The following is a 24,184-nucleotide window of genomic DNA, read 5'->3' on the forward strand; positions in this document are numbered from 1 at the left end:
CAGATTTTACTTTCTTGGGCTCCAAGATCACCGCAGACGGTGACTGTAGCCATGAAATTAAAAGACGCTTGCTCCTTGGGAGGAAAGCTATGGCAAACCTAGACAGCATAGTAAGAAGCAGAGACATCACCTTGCCGACAAAGGTCTGTTTAATCAAAGCTATGGTTTTCCCAGTAGTAATGTATGGCTGTGAGAGCTGGACTATAAGGAAGGCTGAGCGCCGAAGAATTGATGCTTTCGAACTGTGGTGCTGGAGAAGACTCTTACGAGTCCCCTGGACTGCAAGGAGGTCAAATCAGTCCATCCTAAAGGAAATCATCCCTGAGTGCTCATTGGAAGGACAGATAATGAAGCTGAAGCTCCAATATTTTGGCCACCTAATGCGAAGAGAAAACTCCCTGGAAAAGACCCTGATGCTGGGAAAGACTGAAGGCAAAAGGAGAAGGGGACGGCAGAGGATGAGATGGCTAGATAGCATCACGGATGCAATGAATATGAACTTGAGCACGCTCCGGGAGAGAGCGCAGGACAGGAAGGCCTGGCGTGCTATGGTCCATGGGGTCACGAAGAGTCGGACACGACTGAACAACAACAACAACAAACCATGAACTGCTTTGAATTCTGTTCATTACACAAAATATTTATCTTCACTCATTTATATCAGAAGCCGAAAATATTAATACTACTAGGCATGGGGGAGAAATTTGTTTGGTGCACCTTTTATTTTGCACTTCCAAAAGTGATACTTTGATATTCACACTTTTCCAATCTTTGTAATATAGTTCTCCAATGCATACAACATGTGTATAGGGGAAAGTACATGTAAAGTATTTGCATTATATAATGGAAAATTGCTTGCAAAAATGTATACTTTAGGAAACATGGTGTATTAGGAGAAATGTGCACAAAAATGCATATTAATTTTTGTTCAGACTTTTCTAAAACAGTTCACAAACTGATGCTGAAATGGGACAAAACAAACGTAAGGGTGGAAAAAATGAGAAACTGAGCAAAACCAAAATTGACAGATTTACTAACCCAAAATAATACCTTATCTACTATCTAACCAGCTAGCTTTCCCCTAAATTTCTTATCTGAACCATGTGTTATTATATTTTTCTGAGATTAGGTGGGCAAAGGCCTAACCTTATATGATGGTAGATGAGGTGAAAAGGGAAAAATAAAGTGGAAGTTTACAGCAGGAGTGAAAGCAAAAAGGTGAATGCATTTGCTAGAATCAGAATAATTCAAGCTTAATGTGAATGAATCTAACCTGTGTTTTCATAATCTCTTAGCAATTCTGTGCCTCCACCCCCAGACAGTGTCTCAGTGTCTGAGGAACCATAGCATGGAGCACATCTCTTCCTCTGAGAGGGACAGCAGAACTCTACCCTCCAAGTTTCTCCCAGCCTCTGCAGACAACTGGGAGGGGTCACGCTGCCACCTTGGGAGGGAAGATATTGGTGTGTTGGGGTAGGGAGGGGAGAAGGAATGGATCTGCCAGATCCAAAGGCCTCTCAGCTCTCATCCCCACTCCCAGAAAAATGAGTGAGGTTGATGGGCTCAGAGACAAAAATGAATCTAATAACATGTAGTGGATGGTCAGTTAGCTTTGGACTGGATTCAAATATCTGGTAAGCCATTATATTCACTGAGTGACCTTGGGCCAGTCACTATCTCTTAGCCTAACCTTTCTTATAACAAGGTTATGAAAATAAAGTGTGATAACCACACACACACACACACACACACACACATCACTCTTAATTCCTTATAGGAAGGGCGAGGCATGAAAATAATAAATAATTATAAAATATCTGGTCAAACTTTGGCTCCAAGCCTCTATTGTACTATAGCTTGCATGCCACATACCTTATGTGAGTGATAAGGAGGTTTGTAGATGGAATGAAAAAGTCATCCACTCTGTCAAACTGCTTCCCCACAGGTTGAGTATGAATAGTATGATGAGAAACACTTCCACTGGCCTGGGTTATCACCTGGAGGATATATTATACAATTACTCACATGTTTGGTTGCACTGAATATTCTTTCCAATCAATTATGTTTGATTAAATAATGTTAGAGGTGAAAGCATGGCCACAATAATTAGACACTTTTGTCCAGAACAAAGCTATTGTAATGTAAATGTAAAACGGTATTTGTTTCATGTTCAAATAGTATTTGATTCCACTCCCTGGGTGTTCTATCTTGTTGTGCTTTGGTATGAGGTAAAACAATCTAATAGAAATTAAAGTAAGAGTGGTCTGTATAGTAGGAAATTCAAGGAATCAAGGTAGCTTCCATACTTTACCTGCCAAACTAGTGAAGTATTGAACTCCTGCTAACAAATATTAAAAGTCTTACTAAAGCTTGAGGTTTTCTCAAAATTCCTCAGATAGTTGTCTTAAGCAGGAGCATCCAAATTCATATGTAAATTTCACTTTAGATGAGATTCAGTGTCAACTCAATTCAATATTTGTGTAGCAATGATTTTATCAAGACAAAATATGCACCACATTGTTAGATGATTAAGTGAGAGCCTGTAATCTAGTGACAAGATTTTATTTTATATTTTACACTTTAGCATAGCTGCAAAAGAAAAAGATAGCTATTCGTTCACTCACTTGGACAAATTATATAGTGTATAAGTTTTTGAGACTGTGGTGGCATTTTTCCCAGATCCTGTGACCACAGGAATTTTCCGCTGACATATTATATTTATTCAAATGAATATGTGTCTGGAGTCAGCAGGGGTTACTGGTATGTACAATAAAATATTATATGAACAAGTGCTAAATTTTTGTGTTAAAAGCAGCTATAGCACTGTTACATTTTATTGCAATATCGGGGCTGAAATTGTTGTCACTGTGACAAATATGGCATTTTGGGCCAGTTCAGTATGCTAGCACAACCTCAAAAGTTGTGACATTATACTGGCACACTGTCCTAAAGTCTTGTTTGCCAAGACAGTAAAACATAAGGCTGTATCAAAATTAAAGCAAGCATTTGCCATTAGGAAGGGTTTCTCTTGCTCAGTTTTGCCTCAAAAGCCATAGAAATATTTTGAAGGATTGCTCAATAACAGTGCAGCCAGTGGAATGCTTAACATTCACTGGAGACTTCCATCAGCTACCAAGCCATAATCAATAGCAATATATTACACTCTGCATTCAAAAATATGCCCATCTACAGAAACAAGTTCTTGTTTTCAGCTCAATCCCATTATCAGTCTGATACTTATCAGCCCTTTTGAAACAAATGATACAAAAATAACCAACTTCAGCAAATCCATTCACACAGGCAATCCAAATTATTCTCCAATTCTAATAAGGAAGGGATGTGAAGCATTGCACAGCTCCTGTGTTCAGGTAATACACATTTGGCTACCTTATTAGAATTTAATAACTTCTAGAGATAGAGAGTGGTTCCATGCAATCAGAAATCATTGTATGTCTGTTGGATTATAAAGTACTTCTAATGAAAAATTACATCATGTTCAATATAACAGACATAAGTGTATAACTACTTATAGTTAAGGAAGAGAAATGTGTCTTCAATCAGCAACTGCACAACCATCTGTTAGCTTTGCTCTAGTCCTAGGTAGGGATGTTGTGAGAGTCCATGGGAGGAGGGTGCAGTGCAGTCTGATGGACTCCCCATTGCCCTCCCTCCTGGACCAGGCTTGCCAAACTGTGGGGCACTCATGGACCTGCCCACACCCCGGGGAGTGCCCGTCTTCCCTAAAGAGCCACTATTGTGCCAGCAATGGTGGTTCAGGCACTTCTGGGTAGGTAATGTTGTTGCATATGCTTTTACGCAACATTACCTACAGAGAAGAGTCTGAGCCACTATTTTTGTACACAGCTGGGAGGACGGACGGCCCCACAGCTTCGTCAGGCACTTGCTGGGCTGCGACGAGGCTTGTACAGTGCCACAAGCAGGGGTGGGTGGTGGCCATGGCTTGGCAAGTGCCTGATGAAGCTGGGTGTGGATGACTCCATCCATCCCTAGTTCTAGGTTTCCTGCAATGATGGTGTACAAAGCCCCCTCCCACTCTGTGACTGTACAATTCTATGTACATCTCTGGTCATCTCTTCTAAATTCTCCAGTCTATAAGATACCCTTTAGACAGCAGGAGATGGCAATCTGGTACCCTCCAGTTGTTTTGGATAACTTTCATAAGCCCCAACCAGCATGGCCAACGAGCAGGGTTTATGAGAGTTGTTGTCTAAAACACCTGGAGGGTACCAGGTTGACTACCCCTGCTTTACAGCAATACCTTAATTGCCACTTTTGAAATTTACCACTTTTCATGGCTTCATCCCACAGTAACTGAATTTGGCATATATTTGGATAGTTTGGGCAACTTGCAGCCATACTTTGGGCAATTTGCACAAGTTATGCAAATTTCAGCTGTAATTCATGCAAATTAAAACACACAGAAAATCCACTAACTGGCCCGACTTGCTGCAGACTGAGTTGGGCCAGTTGGCAGAATGGACCGAAATCTGGGAACCAAACCAAGGGAAGCTCATCAAGCTCTCCACCCACCATAAAAGTTTCTTCCGACATCCCTAGATACATGCATGGAATATCTGCTTTGGGGCCCCTTTCTAACAATCACTTCTTCCCCATGCATACTTCAGGATGGTATTATGAGTCTGGCTACTCCTAACACACTGAAATAAGAATACTGACCTGTAGTGTTGGCGAATTTTTATCAAAGCTTCCCCAGCTGAGAACCCATACTTGATCGTGGGACTTGTCATAGTGAAGTTTCACTGGAACGGGATCTGTACTTACTGCCTAAAGAATATGAAGAAATAAGAAATGAATTAGCTTTCCTTTAAGTGTGTAATAGCATACATATTATACAAAATCTGGGAGAAAATTGCACACCAATGAAGCCTTCTTAATGCTTTTGTATTAGACTGTTGCCAATTATTGAAGTCGTTCTGATTAATTTGAAGCTAGAGCACTTTTGCTTGAACAGTGATCTGTACTTATTATTTGAGCAACGCGGCATGGATATATGTTCACTCTACACCTAATTAAATTGCATGCCATAGCCGAGCTATTAAAAAACTTGATACAAAAGTAGAAAGACAGCCAGCTGTTTATTTACCCTTTTGCCACATTTTACATATTTCTTGGTTGATTTGGGAACATCTTTTTGTTTCAGTCGTACAGTCAAGAGAAAAATGTAACATATATTGACCATGGACTCATAGGGAAGAGACACATTCCTTTTTAACGACAAATTGCTAATAACCTTCAAGCAGCAATCACACGAATTAATACAATGAGGAATCAGCACGAACAGGGAAAGAAACTTAGACAACACTATTCATAGAGTGACACTTTTATAAGCATAAGATTTGATAATAGTTTTTCATTTACCAACCAAAATGTACATTCAAGTATGCATGTATATATGTATATGTGTGTGCATACACACGCGCATGCATGCACACACACACTATGTTCAGGGATTTCATAGTGAGAGCAGTGGTTAGATGCAGGACAAGCAAAATGTTCTTGATTGTCAGTGTTCAGATTCTAGACAGCAGGCTGACAAAAATGGAATAACAGTGTCCAGCATTTCCACCTATAATAACATTTTGTCTTATAATGGCAGGAAACTCTTTTAAAATCTACTTTAATAGTTGTCCCCCGAAAATAGTAGTTTCTTTTTTGGTTGTTGTGTTAGTCCTTTATTGTAGTTTCTCCATCACTGTCAATAAACTTACTCAAGTACAACAACTACCAGACCTGTTTCAATTTTTTTTTTTTAAAGGGGATCCTCTTTTTTCTTTTTTTTTAATGGCCTCACTACTATGGAACTGTGAAGCACAGCTTGTTTATCAGTTTGACAAGAAGAGTACCAGCTGGCTAATTAAGTGAATCTAATTTAAAGTAATGATGTAGATCCTCAAGATAATGTGCTAATGGCTGGCTGAGACCACTGGCGATGCTTAACTATACTCCTGAGATGTTACAGAAAGCCTCAGCTTCCACTAAAGCGGAAGCTGTTTTTTTCTTTTTGTTTTTAACAGTTTATTCTGGATTTTTCAGGGTTTTTCAAACTACAACTTTAACCACAAACTTACAATTTTCTCCCCCTGTCCACTCACAGTTGACCCTCTCACGCAACTGCAGGTCTTAAACAAACTGTAGGCCTGTGGTTTACTACCTGTTTCTTTTATTTTGTTATGCTTTTAGATAACACCTGTGATAATCTTTTATTCCTGAATCAGTTACTGTGCAACTGCAAATATTCAAGTTTGAAATATTATCTTGTTGGCTCAACCATATCTCACAGAGAAATACAGCCTTCATAGAATCACAGAATAGTAGAGTTGGAAGGGGCCTACAAGGACATCGAGTCCAACCCCCTGTTCAATGCAGGAATCCAAGTCACAGCATCCCTGACAGATGGCTGTCCAGCCTCATCTTGAAGGCATCCAGTGTGGGAGAGCCCACCACCTCCCCAGGTAATTGGTTCAATTGTCGTATTGCTCTGACAGTCAGGAAGTTTTTCCTGTTGTTCAGCCAGAATCTGGCTTCCTGTAACTTGAGCCCATTATTCCGTGTCCTGCACTCTGGGATGATCGAGAAGAGATCCTGGCCTTCCTCTCTGTGACAACCTTTCAAGTATTTGAAGAGCACTATCATATCTCCCCTCAGTCTTCTCTTCTCACGGCTAAACATGTCCAGTTCTCTCAGTCTCTCTTCATAGGGCTTTGTTTCCAGTCCCCTGATCATCTTTGTTACCCTCCTCTGAATCCTCTCCAGTTTGTCTGCATCCTTCTTAAAGTGTGGTGCCCTGAACTGGACACAGTACTCCAGATTAGGCCTAATCAGTGCAGAGTAAAGGGGAACTAGTACTCCCGAGGATTTGGAAGCTATACTTCTATTAATGCAGCCCAAAAGAGCATTTGCCTTTTTTGCAGCTGCATCACATTGTTGGCTCATATTCAGCTTGTGATCGACAACAATTCCAAGATCCTTCTCGCTTGTAGTGTTGTTGAGTCACGTATCCCCCATCTTGTAACCATGCATTTGGTTTCTTTTTCCTAGGTGCAGAACTTGACATTTATCCCTATTAAAGGTCATTTTGTTGTTTTCTGCCCAGTGCTCCAGTCTATCAAGATCACTTTGAATTTTGTTTCTGTCTTCCAAAGTATTAGCTATCCTGCCCAATTTTGTGTCATCTGCAAATCCGATCAGCATTCCCTGCACCTCCTCCTCCAAGTCATTAATAAAAATGTTGAAGAGCACAGGGCCCAGGACTGAGCCCTGCGGTACCCCGCTCATTACCTCTCCCTAGTTTGAGAAGGTCCCATTGATAAGCACTCTTTGAGTCCAATAGTGTAGCTAACTGGATCCACAGGATCGTTGTTTCATCTAGCCCACTTTGAGCTAGTTTGCTCATCAGGAGATCATGGGGCACTTTCTCGAAAGCTTTGCTGAAGTCGAGGTATATTATGTCTACAGCATTCCCATGGTCCACAAGGGAGGTTACCTGATCAAAAAATGAGATCAGATTCATCTGGCAGGATTTGTTCTTGACAAATCCATGTTGGCTTCGAGTAATCACTGCATTGTTTTCAAGCTGCTTACAGATGGATTGCTTTATCATTAGGGATGTAAAAAGGCACTTACCTTTCATGGATTATGTTTATGGTTGGGGGAGAGGCATTACAACCCTCCCCCCGGAATCCTCACCAGGGGGGAGGCGCTCCGTTCCTCCCCCCCCCCGGAATCCTGGCTGGCCAGCTGTGCTCCGCAGAGATTCTGTGGAGCCGCCGGCCGGCTCCACCAGCAGCCGGACATCTGGCTGCTGGCTAGCAGGGATGCAAATGGCGGCGGCCATAGCCTCCGCCATTTGTGTCCCTGCAGTCAGCTGTGATAGGCTACGTAAATGTTTATGTAGCCTATCATGGCTGACTTAAAAACAAAAATGCGCGTATGCAAATGGCGGCGGCCATGGCCGCCGCCATTTGTGTTCCTTATTTTGGCACGTCTTAGTCTACTACATAAACATTTACGTAGACTAACATGGCGAAAATAAGGGGAACGCAAATAGCGTTGCATCTACGCTATTTGCGTTCCCCTTATTTTCGCTGTCTTAGTCTACATAAATGTTTACGTAGACTAAGACGTGCCAAAATAAGGAACACAAATGGCGGCGGCCATGGCCGCCGCCATTTGCGTATGCGTGTTTGTTTTTTTAAAGTCAGCCGTGATAGGCTACATAAACATTTACGTAGCCTATCACTTTTTTTTTTTTTAAACTGGAAATGGTGGTGGCGGGAGCTGGTCGGAAGACCACCTGCCGCAGCCGCTGCTGCCACAGCCACCGCCGGAGCCGCCGGCGCCGCCAGGAAGATCCGCCCAAGGTAAGTCTCGTCCCGGGGGCGGGCGGGGGGCAGGCCATTCCGCCACTGATTTCGGGGGGCCGAATGCGTTGGCATTCGGCCTCCCTGAGATCCGTGGCGGAATTTTCGTACATCCCTATTTATCATCTGCTCCAGAATTTTCCCAGGGATTGATGTCAGACTGACTGGTCTGTAGTTCCCAGGTTCCTCCTTTTTACCCTTTTTGAAGATAGGGACAACATTAGCCCTCCTCCAGTCACCTGGCACTTCCCCCATCCTCCATGATTTCTCAAAGAGAATAGACAGTGGTTCTGAGAGTTCTTCTGCCAGTTCCTTTATTACTCTAGGATGCAGTTCATCTGGCCCTGGAGATTTGAACTCATTTAAAGTAATTAGGTGTTCCTTGACCATATGCCTATCAATCTCAAGCTGCAATCCTGCCCCTTCAGCCTGTACTTCGCCTTTGCCAGGGGGGTCATAGACCCTCTTTTGGGAGAAGATTGAGCCAAAGTAGGAATTGAGCACCTCTGCCTTTTCTTTGTCATCTGTTATCATTTTGCCATCCTTATTTAACAGCTGAACAACCATTTATTTCCTGTCTTTTACTATGCACATAGCTGAAGAAAGCCTTTTTGTTGCTTTTAGCATCCCTCACTAACCTCAGCTCGTTCTCAGCTTTAGCCTTCCTGATGCCATCCCTGCAATTCTGTGCTACCTGCCTGTACTCTTCCTTTGTTGCCTGGCCTTCTTTCCGCTTCCTATATGTGTCCTTTTTTGTTTTCAGATCATCTCTAAGGTTTTTGTGAAGCCACATTGGCTTCTTCTGTTGTCTTTCACCTTTTCTTCTTGTTGGAATGGTTTGTAATTGTGCCTTGAGATTTTCCTTTTTTAAAAGCTTCCACCCATCTTGGACTCCTTTTCTCATTAGAGTCACTTGCCATGGGACCTTACTGATCATTGTTCTGAGTTTATTAAAATCAGCTTTCCTAAAATCCAGGGTATGCATTTGACTACACTCGGCTTTTGCTTCCCTTAGAACCAAGAACTGAAGTACAACATGGTCGCTTTCCCCCGGAGTTCCTGTAACTGCTACTTTATCCACTAAGTCATCTCTGTTGGTTAGGATCAAGTCAAGGATAGCTAGATAGCCTCTAGTTCCTTCCTCTACTTTCTGTAGGAGGAAGTTATCCACCACACAAGTCAGGAATTTCCTGGAGGGGCCATGTTTTGCAGAATTTCTCTCCCAACAAATATTGGGGAAATTGAAGTCCCCCCATTACTACTACATCATGCTTCCTTGAAACATTGGCTATTTGCTTTTCAAAAGTTTCATCCTCATCTTCTCCTTGATTGGGTGGCAGGTAGTAGACTCCGACCACCAGGTTCCTTTTTTTCTTTGCTCCGTTTATTTTCATCCAGCTGCTCTCAATGAAGCTACCAAGCTCATCCTCCTGTATTTCTGTGCAGAGATATGTATTTTTCATGTACAGTGCCACCACACCTCCCTTTCTGTTCTTCCTGTTCTTTTTGAACAAGTTATATCCTTTAATTGCTGTATTCCAGTCATGAGAGTCATCCCACCAAGTCTCAGTTATACCTATCCAGTCATAATTTCCCTCCTGTATTAAGAGTTCAAGTTCGTTCTGTTTGTTTCCCATACTCTGGGCATTAGTATATAGACATTGAAGACCATGTGCTTCATAGTGTGGCTTTCTTCCTACATGTGTCTGAAGACTATTATTGGGCACTATTAGAGCTGTTCTCTCCGTTGTGGTTAGGGATGTCAGAGAATTCTGCCATGGATCTCGGGGAGGCCGAATGCCAGTGCATTCAGCCCCCCGAAATTAGTGGTGGAATGGCCTGCCCCCCCCGGGATGAGACTTACCTGGGGCGGATCTTCCGGGTGGCGGTGGCTCCGGCGGCAGTTCAGCAGCGGCGACTGCAGCGGCCGGTCTTCTGACCGGCTGCCGCTGCCGCCATTTCCAGTTTAAAAAAAAAAAAAAAGACGTGATAGGCTATGTAAGGATTTATGTAGCCTATCACAGCTAGGATAACAAAAAAGAAAACAGTGATAGGCTACGTAAATGTTTACAACAACAATGCGCATACGCAAATGGCAGCAGCCATGGCTGCTGCTATTTGCATTCCTTATTTTTGCACATCTTAGTCTACATCAAGATTTACGTAGACTAAGATGGCGAAAATAAGGGGAACACAATTAGCGTAGCGGGTGCTATTTGCGTCCCCTTTTGATTCACCATTGTAGCCTACGTAAAGATTTACGTAGGCTAAAACGGGGAATCAAAAAGGGACGCAAATAGCGCCCGCTACGCTACTTGCTTTCCCCTTTATTTTCGCCATCATAGTCTACATAAATATTTACGTAGATTAAGACGGCCAAAAAGAAGGAACGCAAATGGCAGCAGCTGTAGCCACTGCCATTTGTGTACGCGGGTTTTTGATTTTTGTTTTTACCCAGAGGCCTCCGCGGCCGGAAATCCGGCTGCGGACGGCTGCTCCGCGGAGCTGCCGCGGAGTACAGCCGGCCGTTCGAGGATTCTGGGGGGAGGAACAGAGCGCCTCCTCCCCCAGCCAGGATTTCGAGGGGAGGGACAGAACACCTCCCCCCCCATCAACATAATCCTTGAAAGGTAATTCACTTTCGTACATCCCTAGTTGCGGTGCATGAGCCTACGACCATTGTTACCCCCAACTTCACATCTCCCTTCCCTGTAGGATTCAGTTTAAAGCCCTCCTGATGAAGTTCTTCATGCTGTGGCCAAACACATTCTTCCCAGCCTTTGTGAGGTGCAATCCGTCCCTTTTCAACAGCCCATCTTCCAGGAAGTATCGCCCGTGGTCCCAGAATCCCAATTTCTCTCGTCGGCACCACCTTCATAGACAGTCATTCACCCGGAGTATTTTTCTTTCCCTTTCTATCCCTCTTCTAACTACTGGAAGGATGGATGAGAAAACTATCTGGGCCCCAAAGTTCTTGAGTTTCCTTCCCAAAGCTTCAAAGTCTGATGTGATTTCTTCGTAGCTTCGCTTGGCGGTATCATTTGTTCCCACATGGGTGAGAAGGAAGGGATACCTGTCAGTGGGCTTTATGAGTGCAGGCAACCTTTCAGTCACGTCTCTAATCTGTCCTCCCAGGAGACAACAGACCTGGCGAGTCCACGGGTCTTCGTGACATACTTGGGTCTCAATCCCACGCAGCAAGGAGTCTCCCACTACTACCACTCTTCTCTTCTTCTTTTTGTAGGCCTGGGTTTCATTACTTCTGTTTGACTGACCTTCAGCCTCTTGCTCACTCTCATGTAGGTTCCCCTGTGATTCTTCCTCTGCAGGCTGTCCTCCAGTCTCATCCTCAAGTACCTGGAATCGGTTCCACAACTCCACTGCTTCCACTGGTGCAGAGTGGCGTCTAGTTCTTCTTCTCCGGTCACCCTTTTCCAAGGAGTATCTTCTACTGCATTTTTCCTCACCTCAGCTTTTTCCACTTCTGCCTCAGCTTGCTGTTGCTCTTCAAGCTTCTGGTCTTCATTTTGCTGCTGTAGTTCCCCCATTCTGTCCAAGAACTCCTTGTGTTCTCTTATTCCCCAGAGGGTCAACAGTCGCTGCTCCAGTCCACTTACTGTTTCTTCCAGCTCTGCTCAGCTGGGAGGCGGGAAACAGCCTGACTTTCAGAATCAAACTAGGTGATTTGATCAGATCCACTGAAACTTGGAAATGCAGATCTAATACTTCCAGTTAAAGGAGAATTCTTATTAATCTGTGATCTAGTCCTGGTTCTCACATTCTTTCTTTGCTGCATTTGCTATTGAGACATTATATTACATGAGATCTTAAGTGTGTGTGTGCCATGGGTCTGAAATCACTTCCATGTAAGATGTAAAACCACTGTAACTATTTTTGGTAATAGCACTGGTATCCTTAAAACTGTCTCTACCCCATCTGCAAGTAATTTCACACAGAAATCTCCTTACCTTTCTAATGGAATGTGGGAATCAGGATGCAGAAAAGTCCTTCAGTGGGGATTTTATTGTGTTACTTCCACATGGTTAGATGTTACAATTTGTCAAAGAGCTCTCATGTCGAAAAATCACCTCAGATATTTCTGATTTCCAAGCTAATTTTCTCTGACATAACTTCACATTTTTCAAAAGAGCCAAATTTAAAAATAACACAAGAAACCTCAATAACTTTACAGTATGAACATGTAATAGAATTACTTCATGGGAACTTTACAGCATCACAAAATAACATTCAAGCTAAAAGCAAACACCTTTTGCGCAAGGTGTTTGAGCAGATGGTTGCTAGCCAATTCTAGTCTCTCTTGGATGAATCTGATTTTCTAGATGCATTTCAGTTAAGCTTTAGCCCTGTTCTTGGAACAGAAACTGCCTTAGTCACCCTGTGGAATAACTTTGACAGAGCGACAGGGAGAGTGCAACCCTATGATTTGCCAGGGCTGAGATAGGGAATCTAGTGCCCTTCAGATGTTTTGGATTATGATCTTCATGATCCCTGGGCATTGTTCATCCTGGCAGGGGGCTTATGGGAATCATCATGCAAAACATCTGGTGGGCACCAGGTTGTCTATCTCTGCTCTAGGATCTGTCAGTGGGTTTTTATATCATCAACTGTGGTATCCTTCTGAATAGAATGCTGGACTTGGGTGCTGGACATACTGTGTTGCAATGGTTCAGTTCCTGCTTGGATGATTGAGTGTTGAATTTAGTTCAGCTTGCACTTTCAAATCAATATACAAATTGGAATGCAGTTATCATTATTCACACTTCTCAGAAGTTTGCAATCAAGTTCTCTGAACAAACAAAAATGTGTTTCTTAACAGAAAATGTGCACAACAGTGTGTATATTAGCAAAAAAGTGCACAAAACCGCTTTTATTAAGGAAAACCACTTGCAAAAATATGCATATCAGGCAAATGTACATACAAAAATGTATAAACTAGGCAAACATGCTTACAAACGTGTGTATATTAGGGTTGCAAACACATTTGTGCAGACATTTTTTAAAATGTCACAAATAAATGCAGAAATTGAATGTAATGAACTTATGGTGGGAAAAATGAGAACATGAGGAAAACTGAAATTGACAGATTTGTCCATCTCAACTAACACTATGCAGTTCCATGGGGCTCTGCTTTATCCCATATGCTGTTTAATATTTGCATGAAACTGCTGGGAGAGGTCATCTGATGCGGACAGAGGTTTTATCTCTCCTTTTCCTCTAATCCCAGTGAAGCAGTGAATGTTCTGAATCAGTACCTGGCACAGTAATGAACTGGATGTGTTCCAACAAACTGAGACTCAGTCCAGCTAATACAGCGGTGCTGTTATTAGGTAGTTCATCAGCCTACTTATGTGGTTTTCAGCTTGTTCTCGCAGAGGGAGCCCTAAAGGATCACACTGGCCATTTGGGGATGCTCCTAGATCCATCATTATCACTGGTGGAGCAGATAGCCTCAGTTGCGCAGAGTGCCTTTTATCAACTTAAGCTGATATACCAGCTGCAAGCCTCTCTGAACAGAAATAGCTTTGCTACAGTTCTCCATGCTCTGGTAACCTTCTGTTTCAGTTACTGCACTGCACTATATGTGGAACTGCTCTGGAAAATGGTCCAGAAATGTCAGCTGGACCAAAACAAGACAGCAAGGTTACTAATTTGGACTGTATTTCATCATATCACATCTGTCCTTTTTTTCATTTGCATTGGCTGCCAGACCATTTGCAAGCCCAATTCAAAGTAGAAATGGATACATTTGTCATTTTTTTCTAGGTTTCTCATTTTTCCAAGCTTAAATTCAATTTGTCCTAAGCTTTTAAGAATTAAAAAAAAAGTGTGCATGGACATTTGAATGCATTTGTGGCATTTCTCCTAATCAATGCATTTTTATGCAGATCTGCCTAATATACACTTTTTGCAAGTCATTTTCCTAACATAATGCATGTTATTTTTTATTTTCTTTACTAATATGCATATTTTTATTTTTGGGGGGCATGAAAAATGAGAATTCTGAGAGGGGTGGTCCCAACATTTTATCCCCAACACCAATATTTGGTTGTGCCCAAGACACTTTTTCAAAATGTCAAATGTGCCCACATGCTGGCTTTGAGTTCTTCTTCTTCTTCTTCAATTTGCCAGCCGAATCATTATTTGGAGTAAGCTTGGACTTGATCTTCTTCAAGATTGAGCTGCCTGGCATTGGATCTTGAAGAGTAGATACAAGTGGTGGTTCCCCTAGTGAGGCTGTAGCTGAAAAACTGATGGTCAGTACCCATTATAAAATATGGCTTAGAAAAAAATGGGAGTGGGTGAAACGTAGATGGCTGAACTAAGTCTGCTGCCTGTAGAGCACGTTCCCACACCACCTCACAAAGCCAGGAAGAGCAGTTCTGCTATGCTTGCTTGTTTGGTAAAACTCTGGCAGTGCGTATATAATTCTACCACATGTTCTTCTGCCAGACAGAAAAGGCAGAAGTTGTGACCATCAGTCAGCCATAATTTGTTGCCACAATCTGAAGGAGACTGCAAAGTGGCAACACAAACAAGCAGCAGTGTAGTGGCAAATTCAGAAGTGCAGGGTCCCTTCGTGACAGTCACAGCCATGTCCCCTCACAGCCACACCCCTTCTAAGATTGTACAACCTTGTAAGATATGCAGCCCTCAACTGGGATCCAAAAACAGTGCAGCTGAGAGTAAGGCAGTGGTATTTCAATTGGACTTCTGAGAAAAAATGCAGGGGTGTTAAAATCTTTTTCACCCACTTTTTCACCCACTTACAAACACAAACATTTTAGGTTTGCAAAATATGATATTCTATGGAAGCTTCACCCTCTCAACTCAACCCTCATGGACAGATCCCTTCTCATTTAAACAACCCCTTGCACACTCCCTTAGCACCCCAACATTCCCAGTAGCCTATGCTCCTCCTTTATATCTCCCCCCCCAACAGAAATGTCCACACACCCAGCTGGATTGAACCCCCCCACACACACAAACAGTGGTAAATTTGGAAATGCAGGAGCTCATTGTGACACTCTCCAAGCACAGTCCAAAAATTTCAGGCAGCTGTGTCGATCCATATCAACAAACCAGTTTTAGGAGTTCTCATCTCCACCAGGAGCACGTCTTTGGTAAAGCAAATAGGTCTTAATTGCCCGTTCCAGATCAAGTAATCCCAAATATTTTGTATTCCAACATGGAACAATATATTGTGGCTAGGGTTGGCGGAGAATTTCTCCCCGAAACTTCGTGTTCAGCCCCCCGAAGAAGTTTCGGGGAGAAATTCTCCGCCCCCCCCTGCCCCCCGCACCCCGCCCAGGATGGGACTTACCTTTCCCGAATGTCCCTCGCGGTGGCGGGTCCCGGCAGCGGTTCGTCGGGTCTTTGTCAGGGGCGGGGGCGGCAGCCGATCTTTCGACCGGCTGCTGCCGCCGCCATTCCAATAAAACTAAAAAAAAAAAAACACCCCATGATAGGCTATGTGACAATTAACGTAGCCTATCACGGCTAGATTTGCAAAGTCAGCCATGATAGGCTACGTAAATCGTCACGTAGCCTATCATGGGTGACTTAAAAAAAGAAAAGCGCGTACGGCTAATGACGGCCCCCATAGGGAGCCGCCATTCCCGTTCCTTATTTGATCGCTGTAGTCTACGTAAAGATTACGTAGACTACGGCGAAAATAAGGGCAACGCTATTTGCATTGCCCTTATTTTCGCCGAAGTCTACGTAAAGATTTACGTAGACTACAGCGACCAAATAAGGAACGGGAATGGCGGCTCCCTATGGGGGCTGCCATTTGCGTACGCGCTTTTTTTTTTTAAAGTCACCCGTGATAGGCTAAGTGACGATTTAGGTAGCCTATCACGGCTGACTTTGCAGATCTAGCCGTGATAGGCTACGTTAATAGTCACGTAGCCTATCATGGGGGCGTTTTTTTTTTTTAACTTTTTATTTCGCGGCTGGGTGAGGCGCCTCCTCCCCGGCCTGAATTTCAGCCTGGCGAGGCGGGAAGCCTCCCCCCCGGCCTGAATTTCAGCCGGGCAAGGCGGGAAGCCTCCCTCTCCGGCCTGAAGTTCGGGGGGAGAGCAGCGAAGCGCCTCCCCCCCACTGCGAAAAGCTGCGAGACCAGGTAAGTGACTTTCGTGCACCCCTAATTGTGGCTTGGAAAATTCATTTCCCCACAGCTACAGTGAGGGTCGCAGCTAAGCTCAGAGGGAAGAGGGACTTCTGGGGGGGGGGTGGCAGATGACATCAGAGTCCCTGCTAATGAAAAAGTGCCAGGGGTGCATCCCTGCGACCCTACCTCCACTACACCACTGCAAACAAGAAAACACTAAAACCATCTGAAAAGAGAGATGCAACAATGAACAACAACCAAAAACCAAAAAAAAAAAAAAAACCCAGAGAGTAAAAGTAGAGAGAAAAACAATACAGGACAGGACAAAACTCAGCCCAGTCACCAAAAGAACCAACAATGATCAGCAACAGCAATCCATGCTGCTGCTCCTGTAGCAACCGAAGAGAAACTGAGGGGAGCAGTGGAAGTGCTGCCCTCTAGGCATGTATGGGAGGGGAGGAGGGGCTTCCCATCTAAAAGTCTCTAGTCTAGGGATGTCGGAGAATTTCTCCACGAATCTCCGGGAGGCCGAATGCCAACGCATTCGGCCCCCCGAAATTGGTGGAGAAACGGTCCGCCACCCCCCGCCACCCCCCGGGACGGGACTTACTTTTGCCGAATGTCCCTGGTGCTGGCGGCTCCCGGCGGCAGTGTGGCGGTGGTGCAGCGGCCGGTCTTCCGACTGGCGGCCACCACCACCATTTCCCAGTAACAAAACAACACACACACAAGCAAACGTGATAGGCTACGTAAAGATTTACGTAGCCTATCATGGCTAGATTTTCAAAAAACACCATGATAGGCTACGTAAATCCTTACGTAGCCTATCATGGCTGACTTGGGGGGGGGGAAAGCGCGTATGCAAATGGCGGCAACCATGGGCGCCGCCATTTGCGTTCCTTATTTGGACACGTGTAGTCTATGTAAACATTTACGTAGACTACAGCGAAAATAAGGGCAACATAAATAGCATTGCCCTTATTTTTACACGTGCCCAAATAAGGAATGCAAATGGCGGTTCCCATGGGTGCCGGCATTTGCGTACGCACTTTTTTTTCCCCCCAAAGTCAGCCGTGATAGGCTACGTAAAGATTTATGTAGCCTATCACGGCTGACTGCAGGGACTCAAACGGCAGTGGCTACGGCCGCCGCCATTTGCGTCCCAGCCGGCCAGGAGGATTCGCGGCCGGAGGGACGGACCACCTCCCCCCCGGCCAGAATTTCGGCCGGAGGGACGGGACGCCTCCCCCCCGGCCAGAATTTTGGCAGGGAGGAACGAAGCGCCTCCCCCCCACTGCGAAGCAAGCTGTGGGACCAGGTAAGTGACTTTGGTCCATCCCTACTCTAGTCTAGAAAGCTCCAGTGGAGGCTCTGTACAGGTGCCAAACCCATATGTGTGATGCACAGAGACTGCAAAGAAGAACATTTTCTTAGTCGGTCTCCTGCTTCCACTGTAAATCTTTGTAAGAAACATGGGTTCAAGTGAAACCCATTACTTTGCTTCCTATAAGTTAATTTTGCATTATGGCTAGGGGTGGACGAAAGTCACTTACCTGTCCTCCAAGATTTCCCGCGGTGGGGGGGAGGCGCTTCGTTGCTCCCCCCGTGAAGTTCAGGCCGGGAGGGGAGGCTTCCCGCCTCGCCCGGCCGAAATTCAGGCCCGGGGGGAGGCTTCCCGCCTCGCCTGGCCGAAATTCAGGCCGGAGAGGAGGCGCCTCACCTCGCCCGGCCACGAACTAAAGAGTTAAAAAAAAAAACGCCCCTGTGATAGGCTACGTGACAATTAACGTAGCCTATCACGGCTAGACCTGCAAAGTCAGCCGTGATAGGCTACGTAAATCGCCACGTAGCCTATCACGGGTGACTTTAAAAAAAAAAAAAAGCGCGTACGGATAATGGCGGCCCCCATAGGGAGCCGCCATTCGCGTTCCTTATTTGGTCGCTGCAGTCTACGTAAACATTTATGTAGACTACAGCGACCAAAAAAGGGACGTGAATGGCGGCTCCCTATGGGGCCGTCATTATCCGTATGCGCTTTTTTTTTTTTAAAGTCACCCGTGATAGGCTAGGTGACGATTTACGTAGCCTATCATGGCTGACTTTGCAAATCTAGCCATGATAGGCTACGTTAATTGTCACGTAGCCTATCACGGGGGTGTTTTTTTTTTCTTTTATTGCAATGGAGGCGGCGGCAGCCGGTTGAAAGATCGGCTGCTGCCCCCGCCCCTGACGAAGACCCGACGAACCACCGGCCGGACCCGCTGCCGGGAGGGACATTCGCCAAAGGTAAGTCCTGTCCCGGGGGGGTGCGGGGGGCGGGTGTGTGTGGAGAATTTCTCCCCGAAACTTGTTCGGGGGGCTGAACACGTTGGCACTCGGCCCCCCAAAGTTTCGGGGAGAAATTCTCCGCCATCCCTAATTATGGCTGATTTTCATGATTGATTGATTTTTTCAATGCTAACCGAAACCAGGGGACCAACTTCTATGAACATTTTTGCACCCCTTAAAAATATCACATCCAAAAATGTATGCAGAAGGGAATTTCTGGTACTTCTAAAATTACATACATTTGTGCACAGCAGTTGAACTTAAAAAATCTTAAGTAGCACAATCCTATGCATATTTACTCAGAAGTAAGTCCTTCTGTGTTCAAAGGATCTTGTGCCTAAGTGTGCATAGGATACCAGCCTTAAAGAGCAATCCTTAGGGATATGCAAACTGGCAAAACTTGAGCTCACCAAAACTCTCCAAATTCCATCTCAAAGCCTGTTCCAACTCAAGTCTATATCAAATTGAGAACTTTTTTTTCTTTTTCTTTTTTCATGAAAATTTGTGTGCATTTTCATGTGTATTTTTCCAAATGTATGCAGCAATTCCTCTTCATGGATCACTGCCTTGTTGTGGCGAAGGGGCTTGCGTAACTCAGTGAAGCCATAAGCTATGCCATGCAGGGCCACCCAAGACGGACAGGTCATGGCAGAGAGTTCTGACAAAATGTGGTCCACACTGGAGAAGGAAATGGCAACCCATTCCATTATTCTTGCCAAGAAAACCCCATGGAACGTATCACAAGGCTAAAAGATATGACACCAGAAGATGAGCCTCTCAGGTCAGAAGGTGTCCAATATATTGTTGGGGAAGAGCAGAGGGTATTTCCAAGTAGCGCCAGAAAGAGTGAAGCGGCTGGGCCAAAGCCAAAAGGACACTCAGCTATGGATGTGTTTGGTGGTGAAAAGAAAATCCGATGCTGTAAAGAACAATATTGTTTAGGAACCTGGAATGTAAGGTCAATGAATCAAGGTAAGCTGGAGGTGGTCAAACATGAGATGGCAAGATTGAACATTGACATCTTGGGAATCAGCAAACTAAAATGGACAGGCATGGGCAAATTTAATTCAGGTGAACATTATATCTACTACTGTGGGGAAGAATCCCTTAGAAGAAATGGAGTAGCACTCGTAGTCAATAAAAGGGTGGGAAAAGCAGTACTGGGGTACAATCTCAAAAACGATAGAATGATCTCAGTACGAATCCAAGGCAAACCATTCAACATCACAGTAATTCAAGTCTATGCCCCAACCACTGAGGCCGAAGAAGCTGAGGTTGATTGGTTCTATGAAGACCTACAACACCTTCTAGAACTAACCCCCCCAAAATATGTCCTTTTCATCATAGGGGATTGGAATGCTAAAGTAGGAAGTCAAGAAATCACCGGGATAACAGGCAAGCATGGCCTTGGTGTACAAAATGAAGCAGGACAAAAGCTAATAGAGTTTTGCCAAGAGAACACGCTGATCACAGCAAATACTCTTTTCCAACAGCACAAAAGGCAACTCTACACATGGACATCACCAGATGGTCAATATCGAAATCAGATGGATTATGTCCTTTGCAGCCAAAGATAGAGAAGCTCTATACAGTCAGTAAAAACAAGACCTGGAGCTGACTGTGGCTCAGATCATGAGCTGCTGCTTGCAAAATTTCGACTTAAATTGAAGAACGTAGGGAAACCCACTAAATCATTCAGGTATGACCTAAATCATATCCCTGATGAATATACAGTGGAGGTGAGGAATAGATTTAAGGGATTAGACTTGATAGACAGAGTGCCTGAGGAACTATGGACGGAGGTCTGTAACATTGTTCAGGAGGCAGCAACTGAATCCATCCCAAAGAAAAAGAAATGCAAGAAAGCAAAGTGGCTGTCTGATCTGATGAGGCTTTACAAGTAGCTGAAGAAAGAAGGGAAGTGAAAAGCAAGGGAGAAAGGGGAAGATATACCCAACTGAATGCAGAGTTCCAGAGAATAGCAAGGAGAGACAAGAAGGCCTTCTTAAATGAACAATGCAAAGAAATCGAGGAAAACAACAGAATGGGAAAGACTAGAGATCTTTTCAAGAAAATTGGAGATCTCAAGGGAACGTTTTGTGCAAAGACTGGCATGATAAAGGACAAAAAAGGCAGGGACCTAACAGAAGCAGATGAGATTAAGAAGAGGTAGAAAAAATACACAGAAGAACTATACAGGAAAGACCTTAATGTCCCTGATAGCCATGATAGTGCGGTCGCTGAACTTGAGCTGGACATCCTAGAGAGTGAAGTCAACTGGGCCTTAGGAAGCATTATAGAATCATAGAATAGTAGGGCTGGAAGGGGCCTACAAGGCCATCGAGTCCAACCCCCTGCTCAATGCTAACTAACAACAAAGCTAGCGGAGATGACAGTATTTCAGCTGAACTTTTTAAAATCCTAAAAGATGATGCTGTTAAAGTGCTGCACTCAATATGCCAACACATTTGGAACACTCAGCAGTGGCCACAAGACTGGAAAAGGACAGTTTACATTCCAACTCCAAAGAAGTGCAATGCCAAAAAGTGTTCAAACTACCGTACAATTGCGCTCATTTCACATGCCAGAAAGGTTATGCTCACAATCCTACAAGCTAGGCTTCAGCAGCATGTAAACCGAGAACTACCAGAAGTACAAGCTGGGTTTCGAAGAGGCAGAGGAACTAGAGATCAAATCGCCAACATCCGCTGGATCATGGAGAAAGCAAGAGAATTCCAGAGAAACGTCTATTTCTGCTTCATTGACTACGCTAAAGCCTTTGATTGTGTGGATCACAACAAACTGTGGCAAATTCTTAAAGAGATGGGAGTACCAGACCACCTTTCCTGTCTCCTGAGAAACCTGTACGAGGGCCAAGAAGCAACAGTAAGAACCAGACATGGAACAACCGATTGGTTCAAAATTGGGAAAGGAGTACGACAAGGCTGTATATTGTCACCCTGCTTATTTAACTTATATGCAGAGTACATCATGAGAAATGCCGGGTTGGATGAATCACAGGTCAGAATTAAGATTGCTGGGAGAATTATCAAAAACTTCAGATACGCAGACGATACCACCCTAATGGCAGAAAGCGAAGAAGATCTAAAGCCTCTTGTTGAGGGTGAAAGTGGAGAGTGCAAAAGCTGGTTTGAAACTCAACATTAAAAAAATGAAGATCATGGCATCTGGCCCTATCACTTCCTGGCATATAGAAGGGGAAGAAATGCAAGCAGTGACAGATTTTATTTTCTTGGGCTCCAAGATCACCACAGACGGTGACTGTAGCCATGAAATTAAAAGACGTTTGCTCCTTGGGAGAAAAGCTATGGCAAACCTAGACAGCATAGTAAGAAGCAGAGACATCACCTTGCCGACAAAGGTTCGTATCATCAAAGCTATGGTTTTCCCAGTAGTAACGTATGGCTGTGAGAGCTGGACTATAAGGAAGGCTGAGCACCGAAGAATCGATGCTTTCGAACTGTGGTGCTGGAGAAGACTCTTACGAGTGCCCTGGACTGCAAGGAGGTCAAATCAGTCCATCCTAAAGGAAATCAACCCTGAGTGGTCATTGGACGGACAGATACTGAAGCTGAAGCTCAAATATTTTGGCCACCTAATGCAAAGAGAAAGCTCACTGGAAAAGACCCTGATGCTGGGAAAGACTGAAGGCAAAAGGAGAAGGGGATGGCAGAGGATGAGATGGCTAGATAGCATCACCAATGCAATGAATATGAACTTGAGCACGCTCTGGGAGAGAGCGGAGGACAGGAAGGCCTGGCGTGCTATGGTCCATGGGGTCACAAAGAGTTGGACATGACTTAACAACTGAACAACAACAACAACATGCAGCAATTGTGTGCATCTTTGAATGAATGCATTGAAAGCTTGGAAATGTGTGGACTTTGACTGCAGATTGCATCCATGCCCATGTTCAATCAGAAGGTGCAAACTCGGTAAATTCTGATCAACAGTGAACTGAAACAAATTTCTCATACATCCCTAGCAATCCTATGCATGTTTACTTAGAAGTAAGGCCCACTGAGTTCAATAAGACTTACTTTCAGGAAAGTGAGCATAGGATTGTATCCTTAATATGAATTAGCATACATCATTGGGCTTAAATATATTCTAACGTACATAATAAAAGGCAGCATCTGGAGTACTGTGTTTAGTTCTGCATGCCACAGTTTAAGAAGCACATTGATAAAGTAGGGATGAATTATTCTGTCTGTTTGTGTCCATGTCAGCTTTACATGTTTTCAGTCATTTCATCCTGTTCCATTTCTGCGTTGATTGGCATTAAACAAAGCAAAACAAAAAACAAATAGCAAATGAAAATACTTGTTTATTGTTGTTCACAGTTTAACTAATATACTTTGCATGCATTTTCCCTAATATATGCATTTGTGCAAACAATTTTCCCTAAATTATATGCAATTTTCCTTAAATATGACATTGAGGCATTTTAACACTTTTTTAAAAAATACAAGAACTGTATTACAAAACTCTGAGAAGTGCAAAATCAAAAAGACAACTGCATTCTGGTTTGGTCTACATTATTAGTCTGGCAAGCCAAGCGTGAATCGTGTCAGTCTGCTGTAGAACGTGTACCTAATAAAATTCTTCCCCCTATTAGAAACTGGAGTGTGCCCAGAGGAGGCCAACTAGGATGGGTACAGGTCTGGAAATCCAGTCCTTCTGAGAAATAATGGAAAGAGCTTGCTATGTTTAGTCTGGACATGAGAAGATTACGGAGAGACATCTGTTACATATCTGTAGGACTACCAGGCAGACTTGTTCTCTGTGGCTCCACAGGGCATGATTACAACTAATGGTTGGAAGCAAATTTCAGCTAAACATTAGGAGAAACTTCCTAACAATATGAGCCATTCTACAGTGGATGTGACTGCCTTGGAAGTGCTCTCCTTCACTGGAGGTATTTAAGCAGAGTCTGGACAACCATCTGTCACGAATGCTGTAGTTGCACCCTGCATTGCAGGTCCTGCATTGAGCAGGGGGTAGGGATTCGGAGAATTTCTCCACGAATCTCTGGGAGGCCAAATGCCAACGCATTCGGCCCCCCGAAATTGGTGGCGAAATTCTCCGACACCCCCCCGCCCCCCTCCCGGGACTTACCTTGTTTGAATGTCCCTCACGGCGGCGGGTCCCAGCGGCGGTTCGGCAGAGGTTCAGCGGCGGCGGCAGCCAGTCTTCTGATCGGCTGCTGCCGCCACCATTTCCAAGTAAAGAAAAAAAAAACTTGATGGGCTACGTAAAGATTTACGTAGCCTATCATGGCTGACTTTGAAAATCTAGCCGT

The 24,184-nt window shown here is 44.2% G+C and overlaps 1 protein-coding gene across 1 annotated transcript in view; it reads right to left on the reverse strand.

Moving 5' to 3' along the window:
• Positions 1 to 24,184, reverse strand: part of FSTL5 (follistatin like 5) — a 683,196-nt gene that overhangs the window by 36,445 nt on the left and 622,567 nt on the right. Inside the window, exons 14-15 of the mRNA XM_084856378.1 lie at positions 4,699 to 4,806; positions 1,873 to 1,997 (exon numbers count right to left, since the gene is read on the reverse strand). Of these exons, the coding sequence (XP_084712504.1) occupies positions 1,873 to 1,997; positions 4,699 to 4,806 (233 nt within the window). The remainder of the gene's footprint in view (positions 1 to 1,872; positions 1,998 to 4,698; positions 4,807 to 24,184) is intronic.

Source organism: Heloderma suspectum, chromosome 5, assembly GCF_057233095.1.
Source record: "Heloderma suspectum isolate Gila_16-S chromosome 5, 16-S_ref, whole genome shotgun sequence".
Lineage (NCBI taxonomy): Eukaryota > Metazoa > Chordata > Lepidosauria > Squamata > Helodermatidae > Heloderma > Heloderma suspectum.